The following is a 16,928-nucleotide window of genomic DNA, read 5'->3' as shown; positions in this document are numbered from 1 at the left end:
ATTGAAGGGAGAGAATCGATGTTGTCACAGAATGATGTCAGTGTCTCACCTTGGCAGAACTGTCCGTCGATTGGAAGAGCATTGATACATGTACATGAACCATCAGTGATGACATCACAGGCCTCGTATGAGTGACACGTGTCATTCGGCCAAACAAACAGACCCTCACACTTACACTGATACTGAGTTTCATTCAGAGAACACACTGAAAAACAGAGGAAGAGAAAAACAAATCCAAATCTCATAATTTCTGGCATTATTAATGATGTATACATTTTCTCTTAGCTATACATTACAACGCAGAGCCTGAGATCATACCAGTAGTTATGTTGATTTCTGTAATGTTAGTGCTGTCACTGATTGTGTAGGGCAAACTGAAAAACATCAGAAGGTTCCTCAGCTGATCAGTGATGCTACTGTCCATGCTATTGATCTGGATTTCAATCAGATACTCAGTCAAAGGGAGAGTCACTGTAGAAAAAGAGTGAAGAAAAACATCCAGAAATGATGCCTATGCTTTTTATATACAAATATGATAAACAACATTTCTAATAAACAATGACTGTTTTTTGTGTGTGTTTTTTTTTTGGCCTACAGGATATAATGCAACTGTTTTTTTTTTTTAACTCCAGCATATATTTAAACAGCTTTTATCATAGCTGAAAACAGAAGTTAAAGGGGTGGTTGATTGTGATTTCACTTTTTAATGTAAGTTAGTGTGTAATGTTGCTGTTTGGGCAGAAACAGTATCGGCAAAGTTATGATACTGAAAGTTCAATGCAAATGGAGATAATGTCTATTAAAATGATGGCAGTTTAACGCCTACAAAAACAGCTGGTAGAGGCTAAAACAAGTTACTTCACAGGTTAGTAACAGTTAAACAGATAAACCCCGTCCCCTGGAAATAACATCATATCTAAAAGTATGAGAGAACAACAAACAAAAAACATATCGTCAAGAGACTGAGTGCTTACAAAGGTTCTGTGCAATCCTCTTCACTAATATACTCTGAGTCTCATTCGGGCTCAAATTGATAAGCAATATTGATGACGCTATTGTTTACAATACAACCAGAGCACATGCCACTGAGCTGAGGGGTGTGATGTTTAGACGCGCACCCGGCGGTTTAACTAATCGTATCCCACTGGGCCAGCTAACCAATCTGAGCCCACTGCTTATTTCTGAGGCAGGGGCTTCATTAAAATAGGAAATCTTCATGGCGTTTATAGGAGAAGGGATAGAGCGGTGTAAAATAATGTAATGATACTGTATGTAAAATAAAAGTAAATTATGTGAAAAATAATGCAGTGTTTTTTAAACAAAGCATTAACACTTCTTAGACTGCATGCCATAAACACAATAAAGCCTAGAAAAAAAACATCCCTTTAAGCAATTCAATTGAGTACATTCAATTAATATTTTTCTTACATTAACATGCAATTTAAATTAAATATATCATGAAGAAATATATCTTCTACATGCTCACCATTGCATGGGTTACTGGCGCTGACTGGTTCACCGCTATTTGTTACAGTAAATCCACTCAAGCAGGAACAGTTGAAACTCCCGGTTGAGTTTTTACAACGAGAGTTTGGACCACAGACCTCTGGTGTCTCTAGACATTCATCCACATCTTTATTACAGGAAGAGATTAAAAAACATAATTAATGTGACTAGAAGGAACATTCAAACATGAAAGTAATTGTAAATCAAATCTAATTTTACTAATGTTTTGTCCACCAAACTTAAACAATAGAAAACAAAGAAAATTTTATATGAAGAGGAAAACACTAATTGTTTTTTAATATTTAATCAAATAATTAAAATATGGTAAAAAAACTTATTTGATAGCAAAAAAAAAAAAAAAAGAAGAGAGATAAAAGTGACAAACAAAATATTTGGTTATTTTCCAAAATTTGGATATATATACATCTGATAGAAGGATTTACCTCTACATGTGTTATTGATGCTGATAGGGAGACGTGAGTTTGTTGCAGTGAATCCATCCAGACATGAGCAATTGTAACTTCCCAGCTGATTTGTGCAGACTGAATCTGAACCACATATAGATGGACTGAACAGACATTCATTGATATCTATGAAAGAAACAAAAGAAACATAATAAAAATACTGTGAAGACAAAGCAGTTCTGTACACTCAATTTAATGTGATAAAAATAGAAAACAAAATTAGTTAATAACACTTACCTTGACATGAGTTGTTGCGGCTCACAGGACTGTCTTTATTGAAGGTACTAAATCCACTCCAGCATGAACACATGTGACTCCCAATGATGCTAATACAATCTGAATACTGACCACACACTGACACTGCATCTTTACATTCATTGATGTCTGAAAACAAGATTGAGAAGATGTTGCATAAATGTTACAATTAAAGGTTTCCAAATAATATGTAGTTTCAACCAAATAAATGAATACTGGTCATGTTACTACAATTACAATCAGTACATTCGTGATCTCAAGTGATTTCTCACCTCTCTGGCAAAGTGGTCCCTCTGAAGGAAGAGCTTGAATACATCCACAAGTGCCTCCCACAATGCTATCACACACCTGATAGGCCCTGCAGGTGTCACTGGGCCAAACATGATTCTGCTCACAGTTGCACTTATATTCTGTTCCATTTAACCCACACACTGAAAAAGAATGGGATTCATTTATTTGTGTTCAAACTGTCAGTTTCTCCTAATTCTGAACTAATCTTAGCGTGTGACATGATGAAATATTCTGATCTCACCAGTAGTCATGTCGATATCTGTGATATTAATGCTGTTTCTCAGAGTCAAAGGCAGGTTGATATTTCTGACGATATTCTGTAAGTAGCCCACCAGGAACGAGTCAAAGAATCTCACATCAATGTCAATCACGTAGTTAGAAGGTAGAACTGAAAGAACGAACAGAAGCAGGTTTAGCAGAACAATCAGTATGATTATATCCTCATAATGATTGAAAGTTACTGTTTCCATTCATTTCAAATATGAAATATTTTCTTTCTCAGATATAATATACAAAAAAGCCTAAAGTTAATGTTGAAAGTATCTAACTGAGTTGTTAACATTTCAACAAAATGTCATATAGACCATGTGCCTTATATAGAGTTATTTAGAAATAAAAAACAACAACAACATAATCAGTCTGTCAAACCTAGAAGTAATATGCAGTAAAATAAAAAAAAAAACAGAAAATAATTGAAGGGAGAGAATTGATGTCGTCACAGAATGATGTCAGTGTCTCACCTTGGCAGAACTGTCCGTCGATTGGAAGAGCATTGATACATGTACATGAACCATCAGTGATGACATCACAGGCCTCGTATGAGTGACACGTGTCATTCGGCCAAACAAACAGACCCTCACACTTACACTGATACTGAGTTTCATTCAGAGAACACACTGAAAAACAGAGGAAGAGAAAAACAAATCCAAATCTCATAATTTCTGGCATTATTAATGATGTATACATGTTCTCTTAGCTATACATTACAACGCAGAGCCTGAGATCATACCAGTAGTTATGTTGATTTCTGTAATGTTAGTGCTGTCACTGATTGTGTAGGGCAAACTGAAAAACATCAGAAGGTTCCTCAGCTGATCAGTGATGCTACTGTCCATGCTATTGATCTGGATTTCAATCAGATACTCAGTCAAAGGGAGAGTCACTGTAGAAAAAGAGTGGAGAAAAACATCCAGAAATGATGCCTATGCTTTTTATATACAAATATGATAAAGAACATTTCTAATAAATAATGACTGTTTTTTGTGTGTTTTTTTTTTGGCCTACAGGATATAATGCAACTGTTTTTTTTTTTTAACTCCAGCATATATTTAAACAGCTTTTATCATAGCTGAAAACAGAAGTTAAAGGGGTGGTTGATTGTGATTTCACTTAATGTAAGTTAGTGTGTAATGTTGCTGTTTGAGCAGAAACAGTATCGGCAAAGTTATGATACTGAAAGTTCAATGCAAATGGAGATAATGTCTATTAAAATGATGGCAGTTTAACGCCTACAAAAACAGTTGGTAGAGGCTAAAACAAGTTACTTCACGGGTTAGTAACAGTTACAAATCTGATAAACTCCATCCCCAGGAACATGCAACAAAGAGGACGAGGCCATGCTGCACTGCTTTAGAGAAGAGGAAGAGTTGTAGCCATGCCATCAAAACTAGGGGTGATCAAAAAATTATTCATATATGAATCGCGATTCTGACTTCTAACAATTCTAATGGATCACAAATTCCTAAATCAGCGGTTCTTAATCCAGTTCCTCATGTCCCTATGCTCTGCATCTCTGTCTCTCATTCAGATCATCAGCTCCAATAAACTGTGTTCCAATTATACACTTTATGGTATAGATAGACAGACATTTTTCACATAGCTATGAGAAACGTTAAACATGGCGCTTTAAACAAAAGCATTCGGCTGCTGTGCTGTATTAAAGCTTTAATCAGGATAAAATCAAATATTAAAAACTAACATAAGCAGAAGCATATACAAATAACAGCATATCTAAAAGTATGAGAGAACAACAAACAAAAAACATATCGTCAAGAGACTGAGTGCTTACAAAGGTTCTGTGCAATCCTCTTCACTAATATACTCTGAGTCTCATTCGGGCTCAAATTGATAAGCAATATTGACGACGCTATTGTTTACAATACAACCAGAGCACATGCCACTGAGCTGAGGGGTGTGATGTTTAGACGCGCACCCGGCGGTTTAACTAATCGTATCCCACTGGGCCAGCTAACCAATCTGAGCCCACTGCTTATTTCTGAGGCAGCGGCTTCATTAAAATAGGAAATCTTCATGGCGTTTATAGGAGAAGGGATAGAGCGGTGTAAAATAAAAGTAAATTATGTGAAAAATAATGCAGTGTTTTTTTTTAAAATGAAACATTAACACTTGTTAAACTGCATGCCATGAACACAATCAATCCTAGAAAAAAAACATCCCTTTAAGCAAACATGCAACAAGCCATGAGAGTACATTTAATTGATATTTTTCTTACATTAACATGCAACATAAATTAAATATATCATGAAGAAATATATCTTCTACATGCTCACCATTGCATGGGTTACTGGTGCTGACTGGTTCACTGCTATCTGTTACAGTAAATCCACTCAAGCAGGAACAGTTGTAACCCCCAATTGAGTTCGTGCAATAAGAGTTTGGACCACAGACCTCCAATGTATTAAGACATTCATGCACATCTTTATTGAAGAAGATATAAAAATATGCATATTGTTACTATTAGGAACACTCAAGTATGGAAGTCACAATAAGTTGAATCTAGTTTTTCTTACTCTTTGGCTGCTAACATTTTAAATGGAGGATGAAAAAATGATGTAGGCAGCAGGATTAAATTTATTTTGTTTCTTATTAATAGTTGGTTTTGCAATACATTGTGTTCAATATGATGAGATGGCAAAAAATACAAAAGTAAAATGCATATAAAAAATAAGCTGGGTTATTTAAGAAAATGATTGTATTTACAATATAAATGATAGTATGATTTACCTGTACATGTGTTATCGTTGCTGATGGGGAAACTTGAAACTGTTGCAGTGAATCCATCCAGACATGAGCAATTGTAACTTCCCAGCTGATTTGTGCAGATGGAATTTGGACCACATACAGATGGACTGAACAGACATTCATCTATATCTAATAAATAATAAAAAAATAATAAAAACGACAAATATTAGATTTTACAGTTTTAAATTAGGAAAACACCTAAAGACATCAAAGACCTCTGGTATCTAAAGACATTCAACCACAATCATTATTTAGGATGCCAAAAGGATTAAAAAAAACAATTGTTGGGTTATATAACACCTCAAGCAGGAACAGCTATAGCTAACAGACTCAGATTCATAAGATAAAAAAAAGTTAATAACACTTACCTTGACATGAGTTGTTGCAGCTCACAGGACTGTCTTTATTGAAGGTATTAAATCCACTCCAGCATGAACACATGTGACTCCCAATGATGTTAATACAATCTGAATACTGACCACCACACTGACACTACATCTTTACATTCATTGATGTCTGAAAACAAGATTGAGAAGATGTTGCATAAATATTACAATTAAAGGTTTCCAAATAATATGTAGTTTCAACCAAATAAATGAATACTGGTCATGTTACTACAATTACAATCAGTACATTCGTGATCTCAAGTGATTTCTCACCTCTCTGGCAAAGTGGCCCCTCTGAAGGAAGAGCTTGAATACATCCACAAGTGCCTCCCACAATGCTATCACACACCTGATAGGCCCTGCAGGTGTCACTGGGCCAAACATGATTCTGCTCACAGTTGCACTTATATTCTGTTCCATTTAACCCACACACTGAAAAAGAATGGGATTCATTTATTTGTGTTTCAAACTGTCAGTTTCTCCTAATTCTGAACTAATCTTAGCGTGTGACATGATGAAATATTCTGATCTCACCAGTAGTCATGTCGATATCTGTGATATTAATGCTGTTTCTCAGAGTCAAAGGCAGGTTGATATTTCTGACGATATTCCGTAAGTAGTCCACCAGGAACGAGTCAAAGAATCTCACATCAATGTCAATCACGTACTTAGAAGGTAGAACTGAAAGAACGAACAGAAGCAGGTTTAGCAGAACAATCAGTATGATTATATCCTCATAATGATAAAAAGTTACTATTTTCATTCATTTCAAATATGAAATATTTTCTTTCTCAGATATAATATACAAAAAAGCCTAAAGTTAATGTAGAAAGTATCGTATTGAGTTGTTAACATTTCAACAAAACGTCATATAGACCATGTGCCTTATATAGAGTTATTTACAAACAAAAAACAACAACATAATCAGTCTGTCAAACCTAGAAGTAATATGCAGTAAAATCAACAAAAAACAGAAAATAAGTGAAGGGAGATAATTGATGTCATCACAGAATGATGTTAGTGTCTCACCTTGGCAGAACTGTCCGTCGATTGGAAGAGCATTGATACATGTACATGAACCATCAGTGATGACATCACAGGCCTCGTATGAGTGACACGTGTCATTCGGCCAAACAAACAGACCCTCACACTTACACTGATACTGAGTTTCATTCAGAGAACACACTGAAAAACAGAGGAAGAGAAAAACAAATCCAAATCTCATAATTTCTGGCATTATTAATGATGTATACATTTTCTCTTAGCTATACATTACAACGCAGAGCCTGAGATCATACCAGTAGTTATGTTGATTTCTGTAATGTTAGTGCTGTCACTGATTGTGTAGGGCAAACTGAAAAACATCAGAAGGTTCCTCAGCTGATCAGTGATGCTACTGTCCATGCTATTGATCTGGATTTCAATCAGATACTCAGTCAAAGGGAGAGTCACTGTAGAAAAAGAGTGAAGAAAAAAACATCCAGAAATGATGCCTATGCCTTTTACCAGCAAAATAAACATTATCCAGGTTCACAGAAGGAAATTATGAATGGATTGTGATGTTTCAGTCTGTAAGATTTAATAGAACAGTTATTTTAACCACTCCAGTATCAATTTAACCAGCTTCGGTCATAGATGAAAGATGAAAGACAGCATACACCAATTCATATGGCAGATGATTATGGTATTTAAATATTTCTGTTCAATTTTTTCATTTTAAAATGATGAAATATATCTTCTACATGCTCACCATTGCATGGGTTACTGGTGCTGACTGGTTCACTGCTATTTGTTACAGTAAATCCACTCAAGCAGGAACAGTTGTAACCCCCAATTGAGTTCGTGCAATAAGAGTTTGGACCACAGACCTCCAATGTATTAAGACATTCATGCACATCTTTATTAAGAAGATATAAAAATATGCATATTGTTACTATTAGGAACACTCAAGTATGGAAGTCACAATAAGTTGAATCTAGTTTTTCTTACTCTTTGGCTGCTAAAATTTTAAAATGGAGGATGAAAAAATGATGTAGGCAGCAGGATTAAATTTATTTTGTTTCTTATTAATAGTTGGTTTTGCAATACATTGTGTTCAATATGATGAGATGGCAAAAAATACAAAAGTAAAATGCATATAAAAAATGAGCTGGGTTATTTAAGAAAATGATTGTATTTACAATATAAATGATTGTAGGATTTACCTGTACATGTGTTATCGTTGCTGATGGGGAAACTTGAAACTGTTGCAGTGAATCCATCCAGACATGAGCAATTGTAACTTCCCAGCTGATTTGTGCAGATGGAATTTGGACCACATACAGATGGACTGAACAGACATTCATCTATATCTAATAAAAAAAATAAAATAAAAAAAAAAAGACAACAAATATTAGATTTTACAGTTTTAAATTAGGAAGACACCTAAAGACATCAAAGACCTCTGGTATCTAAAGACATTCAACCACAATCATTATTATAGGATGCCAAAAAGATTAAAAAATTATTAATTTGTTGGGTTATATAACACCTCAAGCAGGAACAGCTATAGCTAACAGACTCAGATTCATAAGATAAAAAAAAGTTAATAACACTTACCTTGACATGAGTTGTTGCAGCTCACAGGACTGTCTTTATTGAAGGTACTAAATCCACTCCAGCATGAACACATGTGACTCCCAATGATGTTAATACAATCTGAATACTGACCACACACTGACACTGCATCTTTACATTCATTGATGTCTGAAAACAAGATTGAGAAGATGTTGCATAAATATTACAATTAAAGGTTTCCAAATAATATGTAGTTTCAACCAAATAAATGAATACTGGTCATGTTACTACAATTACAATCAGTACATTCGTGATCTCAAGTGATTTCTCACCTCTCTGGCAAAGTGGCCCCTCTGAAGGAAGAGCTTGAATACATCCACAAGTGCCTCCCACAATGCTATCACACACCTGATAGGCCCTGCAGGTGTCACTGGGCCAAACATGATTCTGCTCACAGTTGCACTTATATTCTGTTCCATTTAACCCACACACTGAAAAAGAATGGGATTCATTTATTTGTGTTCAAACTGTCAGTTTCTCCTAATTCTGAACTAATCTTAGCGTGTGACATGATGAAATATTCTGATCTCACCAGTAGTCATGTCGATATCTGTGATATTAATGCTGTTTCTCAGAGTCAAAGGCAGGTTGATATTTCTGACGATATTCCGTAAGTAGTCCACCAGGAACGAGTCAAAGAATCTCACATCAATGTCAATCACGTAGTTAGAAGGTAGAACTGAAAGAACGAACAGAAGCAGGTTTAGCAGAACAATCAGTATGATTATATCCTCATAATGATAAAAAGTTACTATTTTCATTCATTTCAAATATGAAATATTTTCTTTCTCAGATATAATATACAAAAAAGCCTAAAGTTAATGTAGAAAGTATCGTATTGAGTTGTTAACATTTCAACAAAACGTCATATAGACCATGTGCCTTATATAGAGTTATTTACAAACAAAAAACAACAACATAATCAGTCTGTCAAACCTAGAAGTAATATGCAGTAAAATCAACAAAAAACAGAAAATAAGTGAAGGGAGATAATTGATGTCATCACAGAATGATGTTAGTGTCTCACCTTGGCAGAACTGTCCGTCGATTGGAAGAGCATTGATACATGTACATGAACCATCAGTGATGACATCACAGGCCTCGTATGAGTGACACGTGTCATTCGGCCAAACAAACAGACCCTCACACTTACACTGATACTGAGTTTCATTCAGAGAACACACTGAAAAACAGAGGAAGAGAAAAACAAATCCAAATCTCATAATTTCTGGCATTATTAATGATGTATACATTTTCTCTTAGCTATACATTACAACGCAGAGCCTGAGATCATACCAGTAGTTATGTTGATTTCTGTAATGTTAGTGCTGTCACTGATTGTGTAGGGCAAACTGAAAAACATCAGAAGGTTCCTCAGCTGATCAGTGATGCTACTGTCCATGCTATTGATCTGGATTTCAATCAGATACTCAGTCAAAGGGAGAGTCACTGTAGAAAAAGAGTGAAGAAAAAAACATCCAGAAATGATGCCTATGCCTTTTACCAGCAAAATAAACATAATCCAGGTTCACAGAAGGAAATTATGAATGGATTGTGATGTTTCAGTCTGTAAGATTTAATAGAACAGTTATTTTAACCACTCCAGTATCAATTTAACCAGCTTCGGTCATAGATGAAAGATGAAAGACAGCATACACCAATTCATATGGCAGATGATTATGGTATTTAAATATTTCTGTTCAATTTTTTCATTTTAAAATGATGAAATATATCTTCTACATGCTCACCATTGCATGGGTTACTGGTGCTGACTGGTTCACTGCTATTTGTTACAGTAAATCCACTCAAGCAGGAACAGTTGTAACCCCCAATTGAGTTCGTGCAATAAGAGTTTGGACCACAGACCTCCAATGTATTAAGACATTCATGCACATCTTTATTAAGAAGATATAAAAATATGCATATTGTTACTATTAGGAACACTCAAGTATGGAAGTCACAATAAGTTGAATCTAGTTTTTCTTACTCTTTGGCTGCTAAAATTTTAAAATGGAGGATGAAAAAATGATGTAGGCAGCAGGATTAAATTTATTTTGTTTCTTATTAATAGTTGGTTTTGCAATACATTGTGTTCAATATGATGAGATGGCAAAAAATACAAAAGTAAAATGCATATAAAAAATGAGCTGGGTTATTTAAGAAAATGATTGTATTTACAATATAAATGATTGTAGGATTTACCTGTACATGTGTTATCGTTGCTGATGGGGAAACTTGAAACTGTTGCAGTGAATCCATCCAGACATGAGCAATTGTAACTTCCCAGCTGATTTGTGCAGATGGAATTTGGACCACATACAGATGGACTGAACAGACATTCATCTATATCTAATAAAAAAAATAAAATAAAAAAAAAGACAACAAATATTAGATTTTACAGTTTTAAATTAGGAAGACACCTAAAGACATCAAAGACCTCTGGTATCTAAAGACATTCAACCACAATCATTATTATAGGATGCCAAAAAGATTAAAAAATAATTAATTTGTTGGGTTATATAACACCTCAAGCAGGAACAGCTATAGCTAACAGTAGTATTGAAATTGTAAAGACAAAGCAGCTCTTTACACTCAGATTCATAAGATTAAAAAAAGTTAATAACACTTACCTTGACATGAGTTGTTGTGGCTCACAGGACTGTCTTTATTGAAGGTATTAAATCCACTCCAGCATGAACACATGTGACTCCCAATGATGTTAATACAATCTGAATACTGACCACACACTGACACTGCATCTTTACATTCATTGATGTCTGAAAACAAGATTGAGAAGATGTTGCATAAATGTTACAATTAAAGGTTTCCAAATAATATGTAGTTTCAACCAAATAAATGAATACTGGTCATGTTACTACAATTACAATCAGTACATTCGTGATCTCAAGTGATTTCTCACCTCTCTGGCAAAGTGACCCCTCTGAAGGAAGAGCTTGAATACATCCACAAGTGCCTCCCACAATGCTATCACACACCTGATAGGCCCTGCAGGTGTCACTGGGCCAAACATGATTCTGCTCACAGTTGCACTTATATTCTGTTCCATTTAACCCACACACTGAAAAAGAATGGGATTCATTTATTTGTGTTCAAACTGTCAGTTTCTCCTAATTCTGAACTAATCTTAGCGTGTGACATGATGAAATATTCTGATCTTACCAGTAGTCATGTCGATATCTGTGATATTAATGCTGTTTCTCAGAGTCAAAGGCAGGTTGATATTTCTGACGATATTCTGTAAGTAGCCCACCAGGAACGAGTCAAAGAATCTCACATCAATGTCAATCACGTAGTTAGAAGGTAGAACTGAAAGAACGAACAGAAACAGGTTTAGCAGAACATTCAGTATGATCCGCATAATGACATAATTGTAGGTATCTTATATAACTGTCTTCAAAGACTGAGCTTTATATTAAAAGAACATTACTGTGTTGTAAATACTTTAATGACAAAACTCAATATTCTTTAATAGAGCATGTAACAAAAAAATCTGCATATGATCAGTCTGTCAAACCCAGCAGTAAAATCAATGGAAAACATATTAAGACAAATCGAGAAAACTGATGTTGTCACAGAATGATGTCAGTGTCTCACCTTGGCAGAACTGTCCGTCGATTGGAAGAGCATTGATACATGTACATGAACCATCAGTGATGACATCACAGGCCTCGTATGAGTGACACGTGTCATTCGGCCAAACAAACAGACCCTCACACTTACACTGATACTGAGTTTCATTCAGAGAACACACTGAAAAACAGAGGAAGAGAAAAACAAATCCAAATCTCATAATTTCTGGCATTATTAATGATGTATACATTTTCTCTTAGCTATACATTACAACGCAGAGCCTGAGATCATACCAGTAGTTATGTTGATTTCTGTAATGTTAGTGCTGTCACTGATTGTGTAGGGCAAACTGAAAAACATCAGAAGGTTCCTCAGCTGATCAGTGATGCTACTGTCCATGCTATTGATCTGGATTTCAATCAGATACTCAGTCAAAGGGGGAGTCACTGTAGAAAAAGAGTGGAGAAAAACATCCAGAAATGATGCCAATGCCTTTTACCAGCAAAATAAACATTATCCAGGTTCACAGAAGGAAATTATGAATGGATTGTGATGTTTCAGTCTGTAAGATTTAATAGAACAGTTATTTTAACCACTCCAGTATCAATTTAACCAGCTTCGGTCATAGATGAAAGATGAAAGATAGCATACACCAATTCATATGGCAGATGATTATGGTATTTAAATATTTCTGTTCAATTTTTTTTTATTTTAAAATGATGAAATATATCTTCTACATGCTCACCATTGCATGGGTTACTGGTGCTGACTGGTTCACTGCTATCTGTTACAGTAAATCCACTCAAGCAGGAACAGTTGTAACCCCCAATTGAGTTCGTGCAATAAGAGTTTGGACCACAGACCTCCAATGTATTAAGACATTCATGCACATCTTTATTAAGAAGATATAAAAATATGCGTATTGTTACTATTAGGAACACTCAAGTATGGAAGTCACAATAAGTTGAATCTAGTTTTTCTTACTCTTTGGCTGCTAAAATTTTAAATGGAGGATGAAAAAATGATGTAGGCAGCAGGATTAAATTTATTTTGTTTCTTATTAATAGTTGGTTTTGCAATACATTGTGTTCAATATGATGAGATGGCAAAAAATACAAAAGTAAAATGCATATAAAAAATGAGCTGGGTTATTTAAGAAAATGATTGTATTTACAATATAAATGATTGTAGGATTTACCTGTACATGTGTTATCATTGCTAATGGGGAAACTTGAAACTGTTGCAGTGAATCCATCCAGACACGAGCAATTGTAACTTCCCAGCTGATTTGTGCAGATGGAATTTGGACCACATACAGATGGACTGAACAGACATTCATCTATATCTAATCAAAAAAAAAAAAAAAAAAAAAAGACAACAAATATTAGATTTTACAGTTTTAAATTAGGAAGACACCTAAAGACATCAAAGACCTCTGGTATCTAAAGACATTCAACCACAATCATTATTATAGGATGCCAAAAAGATTAAAAAATAATTAATTTGTTGGGTTATATAACACCTCAAGCAGGAACAGCTATAGCTAACAGTAGTACTGAAATTGTAAAGACAAAGCAGCTCTTTACACTCAGATTCATAAGATTAAAAAAAGTTAATAACACTTACCTTGACATGAGTTGTTGTGGCTCACAGGACTGTCTTTATTGAAGGTATTAAATCCACTCCAGCATGAACACATGTGACTCCCAATGATGTTAATACAATCTGAATACTGACCACACACTGACACTGCATCTTTACATTCATTGATGTCTGAAAACAAGATTGAGAAGATGTTGCATAAATGTTACAATTAAAGGTTTCCAAATAATATGTAGTTTCAACCAAATAAATGAATACTGGTCATGTTAATACAATTACAATCAGTACATCTGTGATCTCAAGTGATTTCTCACCTCTCTGGCAAAGTGGCCCCTCTGAAGGAAGAGCTTGAATACATCCACAAGTGCCTCCCACAATGCTATCACACACCTGATAGGCCCTGCAGGTGTCACTGGGCCAAACATGATTCTGCTCACAGTTGCACTTATATTCTGTTCCATTTAACCCACACACTGAAAAAGAATGGGATTCATTTATTTGTGTTCAAACTGTCAGTTTCTCCTAATTCTGAACTAATCTTAGCGTATGACATGATGAAATATTCTGATCTCACCAGTAGTCATGTCGATATCTGTGATATTAATGCTGTTTCTCAGAGTCAAAGGCAGGTTGATATTTCTGACGATATTCTGTAAGTAGCCCACCAAGAACGAGTCAAAGAATCTCACATCAATGTCAATCACGTACTTAGAAGGTAGAACTGAAAGAACAAACAGAAACAGGTTTAGCAGAACATTCAGTATGATCCGCATAATGACAAATTGTAGGTATCTTATATAACTGTCTTCAAAGACTGAGCTTTATATTAAAAGAACATTACTGTGTTTTAAATACTTTAATGACAAAACTCAATATTCTTTAATAGAGCATGTAACAAAAAAATCTGCATATGATCAGTCTGTCAAACCCAGCAGTAAAATCAATGGAAAACATATTAAGACAAATCGAGAAAACTGATGTTGTCACAGAATGATGTCAGTGTCTCACCTTGGCAGAACTGTCCGTCGATTGGAAGAGCATTGATACATGTACATGAACCATCAGTGATGACATCACAGGCCTCGTATGAGTGACACGTGTCATTCGGCCAAACAAACAGACCCTCACACTTACACTGATATTGAGTTTCATTCAGAGAACACACTGAAAAACAGAGGAAGAGAAAAACAAATCCAAATCTCATAATTTCTGGCATTATTAATGATGTATACATTTTCTCTTAGCTATACATTACAACGCAGAGCCTGAGATCATACCAGTAGTTATGTTGATTTCTGTAATGTTAGTGCTGTCACTGATTGTGTAGGGCAAACTGAAAAACATCAGAAGGTTCCTCAGCTGATCAGTGATGCTACTGTCCATGCTATTGATCTGGATTTCAATCAGATACTCAGTCAAAGGGAGAGTCACTGTAGAAAAAGAGTGGAAAAATAACATTCTGAAATAAAGACTATGCCTTTTACCAGCAAAATAAACATAATCCAGGTTCACAAAGGGAAATTATGAATGGATTGTGATGTTTCAGTCTGTAAGATTTAATAGAACAGTTATTTTAACCACTCCAGTATCAATTTAACCAGCTTCGGTCATAGATGAAAGATGAAAGATAGCATACACCAATTCATATGGCAGATGATTATGGTATTTAAATATTTCTGTTCAATTTTTTTTTATTTTAAAATGATGAAATATATCTTCTACATGCTCACCATTGCATGGGTTACTGGTGCTGACTGGTTCACTGCTATCTGTTACAGTAAATCCACTCAAGCAGGAACAGTTGTAACCCCCAATTGAGTTCGTGCAATAAGAGTTTGGACCACAGACCTCCAATGTATTAAGACATTCATGCACATCTTTATTAAGAAGATATAAAAATATGCGTATTGTTACTATTAGGAACACTCAATTATGGAAGTCACAATATGATAAGATGGCAAAAAATACAAAAGTAAAATGCATATAAAACATAAGCTGGGTTATTTAAGAAAATGATTGTATTTACAATATAAATGATTGTAGGATTTACCTGTACATGTGTTATCGTTGCTGATGGGGAAACTTGAAACTGTTGCAGTGAATCCATCCAGACATGAGCAATTGTAACTTCCCAGCTGATTTGTGCAGATTGAATTTGGACCACATACAGATGGACTGAACAGACATTCATCTATATCTAATAAAAAAAATAAAAAATAAAAACAACAAATATTAGATTTTACAGTTTTAAATTAGGAAGACACATAAAGACATCAAAGACCTCTGGTATCTAAAGACATTCAACCAGAATCATTATTATAGGATGCCAAAAAGGTAAAAAAAATAAAATAATTTGTTGGGTTATATAACACCTCAAGCAGGAACAGCTTTAGCTAACAGTTAGGGCTGTAACGATACACCAAACCCACGATTCGGTTCGTATCACGATTTTTGACCCACGGTACGATACAAACCTCGATATGGGGGGGGGGGGGCTTTGACAAGACAATTCAAAAGATATTTTGAGGAAAAAATATATATTTTTATTAACCCTCTGGAGTCTAGGGGTATTTTTGGGGCCTGGAGAAGTTTTGTCATGCCCTGACATTTGTGATTTTTTCAGTTTCTTATAAATATCTAAATGGGTAAAGTCTAATCTTACTCTAATCAGCACAATTTGGGCTATAATAATAATATGTGAAATGCATGTATGTACATGATTGTGTTTTTTTTTTTTTTTTTTTTTTTGCAACCGGTTTATTGACTTAATAGCAATTTAAGGTGGAATATGTGACAATTGGGTCCAATCGGGTCTGTGTCGTCCCGGCGGGTTTGGGTCCAGCTTTCAAATAATATACGGGTCCGGGTCCGGTCCAGGTAGGCATTTCTCGGATCTACATGGGTCCGGGTCCAGCTTTTGAAATAATAGACGGCTCAGGGTCGGTTCTGTGTAGTACACTATGGGTCTCTTTCGGGTTCGGGCACAAATATTTGGACCTGTGAAGACTTCTAGCACCATCTAGTGATATGTTTTAAGACTAGCCCTGTGATTACTTTTTTTTTTTTTTTTTTTTTTTACCCCAATTTTTATTATACAGACAAAATGAAAAACAAACAATCATAAAAGAGAAAACATTGTCTGCACTTTTTTCCTTTTTGCACATTTCTTTCCCAC

The 16,928-nt window shown here is 35.0% G+C and overlaps 1 protein-coding gene across 1 annotated transcript in view; it reads right to left on the bottom strand.

Moving 5' to 3' along the window:
- adgrf6 (adhesion G protein-coupled receptor F6) overlaps positions 1 to 16,928 on the bottom strand; it is a 49,332-nt gene that overhangs the window by 27,282 nt on the left and 5,122 nt on the right. The window contains exons 11-42 of the mRNA XM_026290886.1: positions 15,804 to 15,950; positions 15,484 to 15,630; positions 15,031 to 15,183; positions 14,762 to 14,917; positions 14,328 to 14,474; positions 14,068 to 14,226; positions 13,778 to 13,924; positions 13,350 to 13,496; positions 12,897 to 13,043; positions 12,445 to 12,597; positions 12,176 to 12,331; positions 11,741 to 11,887; positions 11,481 to 11,639; positions 11,191 to 11,337; positions 10,763 to 10,909; positions 10,309 to 10,455; positions 9,857 to 10,009; positions 9,588 to 9,743; positions 9,093 to 9,239; positions 8,833 to 8,991; positions 8,543 to 8,689; positions 8,149 to 8,295; positions 7,695 to 7,841; positions 7,243 to 7,395; positions 6,974 to 7,129; positions 6,479 to 6,625; positions 6,218 to 6,376; positions 2,208 to 2,354; positions 1,950 to 2,096; positions 1,487 to 1,633; positions 319 to 471; positions 50 to 205 (exon numbers count right to left, since the gene is read on the bottom strand). Of these exons, the coding sequence (XP_026146671.1) occupies positions 50 to 205; positions 319 to 471; positions 1,487 to 1,633; positions 1,950 to 2,096; positions 2,208 to 2,354; positions 6,218 to 6,376; positions 6,479 to 6,625; positions 6,974 to 7,129; positions 7,243 to 7,395; positions 7,695 to 7,841; positions 8,149 to 8,295; positions 8,543 to 8,689; positions 8,833 to 8,991; positions 9,093 to 9,239; positions 9,588 to 9,743; positions 9,857 to 10,009; positions 10,309 to 10,455; positions 10,763 to 10,909; positions 11,191 to 11,337; positions 11,481 to 11,639; positions 11,741 to 11,887; positions 12,176 to 12,331; positions 12,445 to 12,597; positions 12,897 to 13,043; positions 13,350 to 13,496; positions 13,778 to 13,924; positions 14,068 to 14,226; positions 14,328 to 14,474; positions 14,762 to 14,917; positions 15,031 to 15,183; positions 15,484 to 15,630; positions 15,804 to 15,950 (4,827 nt within the window). The remainder of the gene's footprint in view (positions 1 to 49; positions 206 to 318; positions 472 to 1,486; positions 1,634 to 1,949; positions 2,097 to 2,207; positions 2,355 to 6,217; positions 6,377 to 6,478; positions 6,626 to 6,973; positions 7,130 to 7,242; positions 7,396 to 7,694; positions 7,842 to 8,148; positions 8,296 to 8,542; positions 8,690 to 8,832; positions 8,992 to 9,092; positions 9,240 to 9,587; positions 9,744 to 9,856; positions 10,010 to 10,308; positions 10,456 to 10,762; positions 10,910 to 11,190; positions 11,338 to 11,480; positions 11,640 to 11,740; positions 11,888 to 12,175; positions 12,332 to 12,444; positions 12,598 to 12,896; positions 13,044 to 13,349; positions 13,497 to 13,777; positions 13,925 to 14,067; positions 14,227 to 14,327; positions 14,475 to 14,761; positions 14,918 to 15,030; positions 15,184 to 15,483; positions 15,631 to 15,803; positions 15,951 to 16,928) is intronic.

This window comes from Carassius auratus, chromosome 20 (genome assembly GCF_003368295.1).
Source record: "Carassius auratus strain Wakin chromosome 20, ASM336829v1, whole genome shotgun sequence".
Classification (NCBI taxonomy): domain Eukaryota; kingdom Metazoa; phylum Chordata; class Actinopteri; order Cypriniformes; family Cyprinidae; genus Carassius; species Carassius auratus.
Note: the sequence above shows the minus strand (reverse complement) of the source record. Positions and strands in the feature narration are given on the sequence as shown.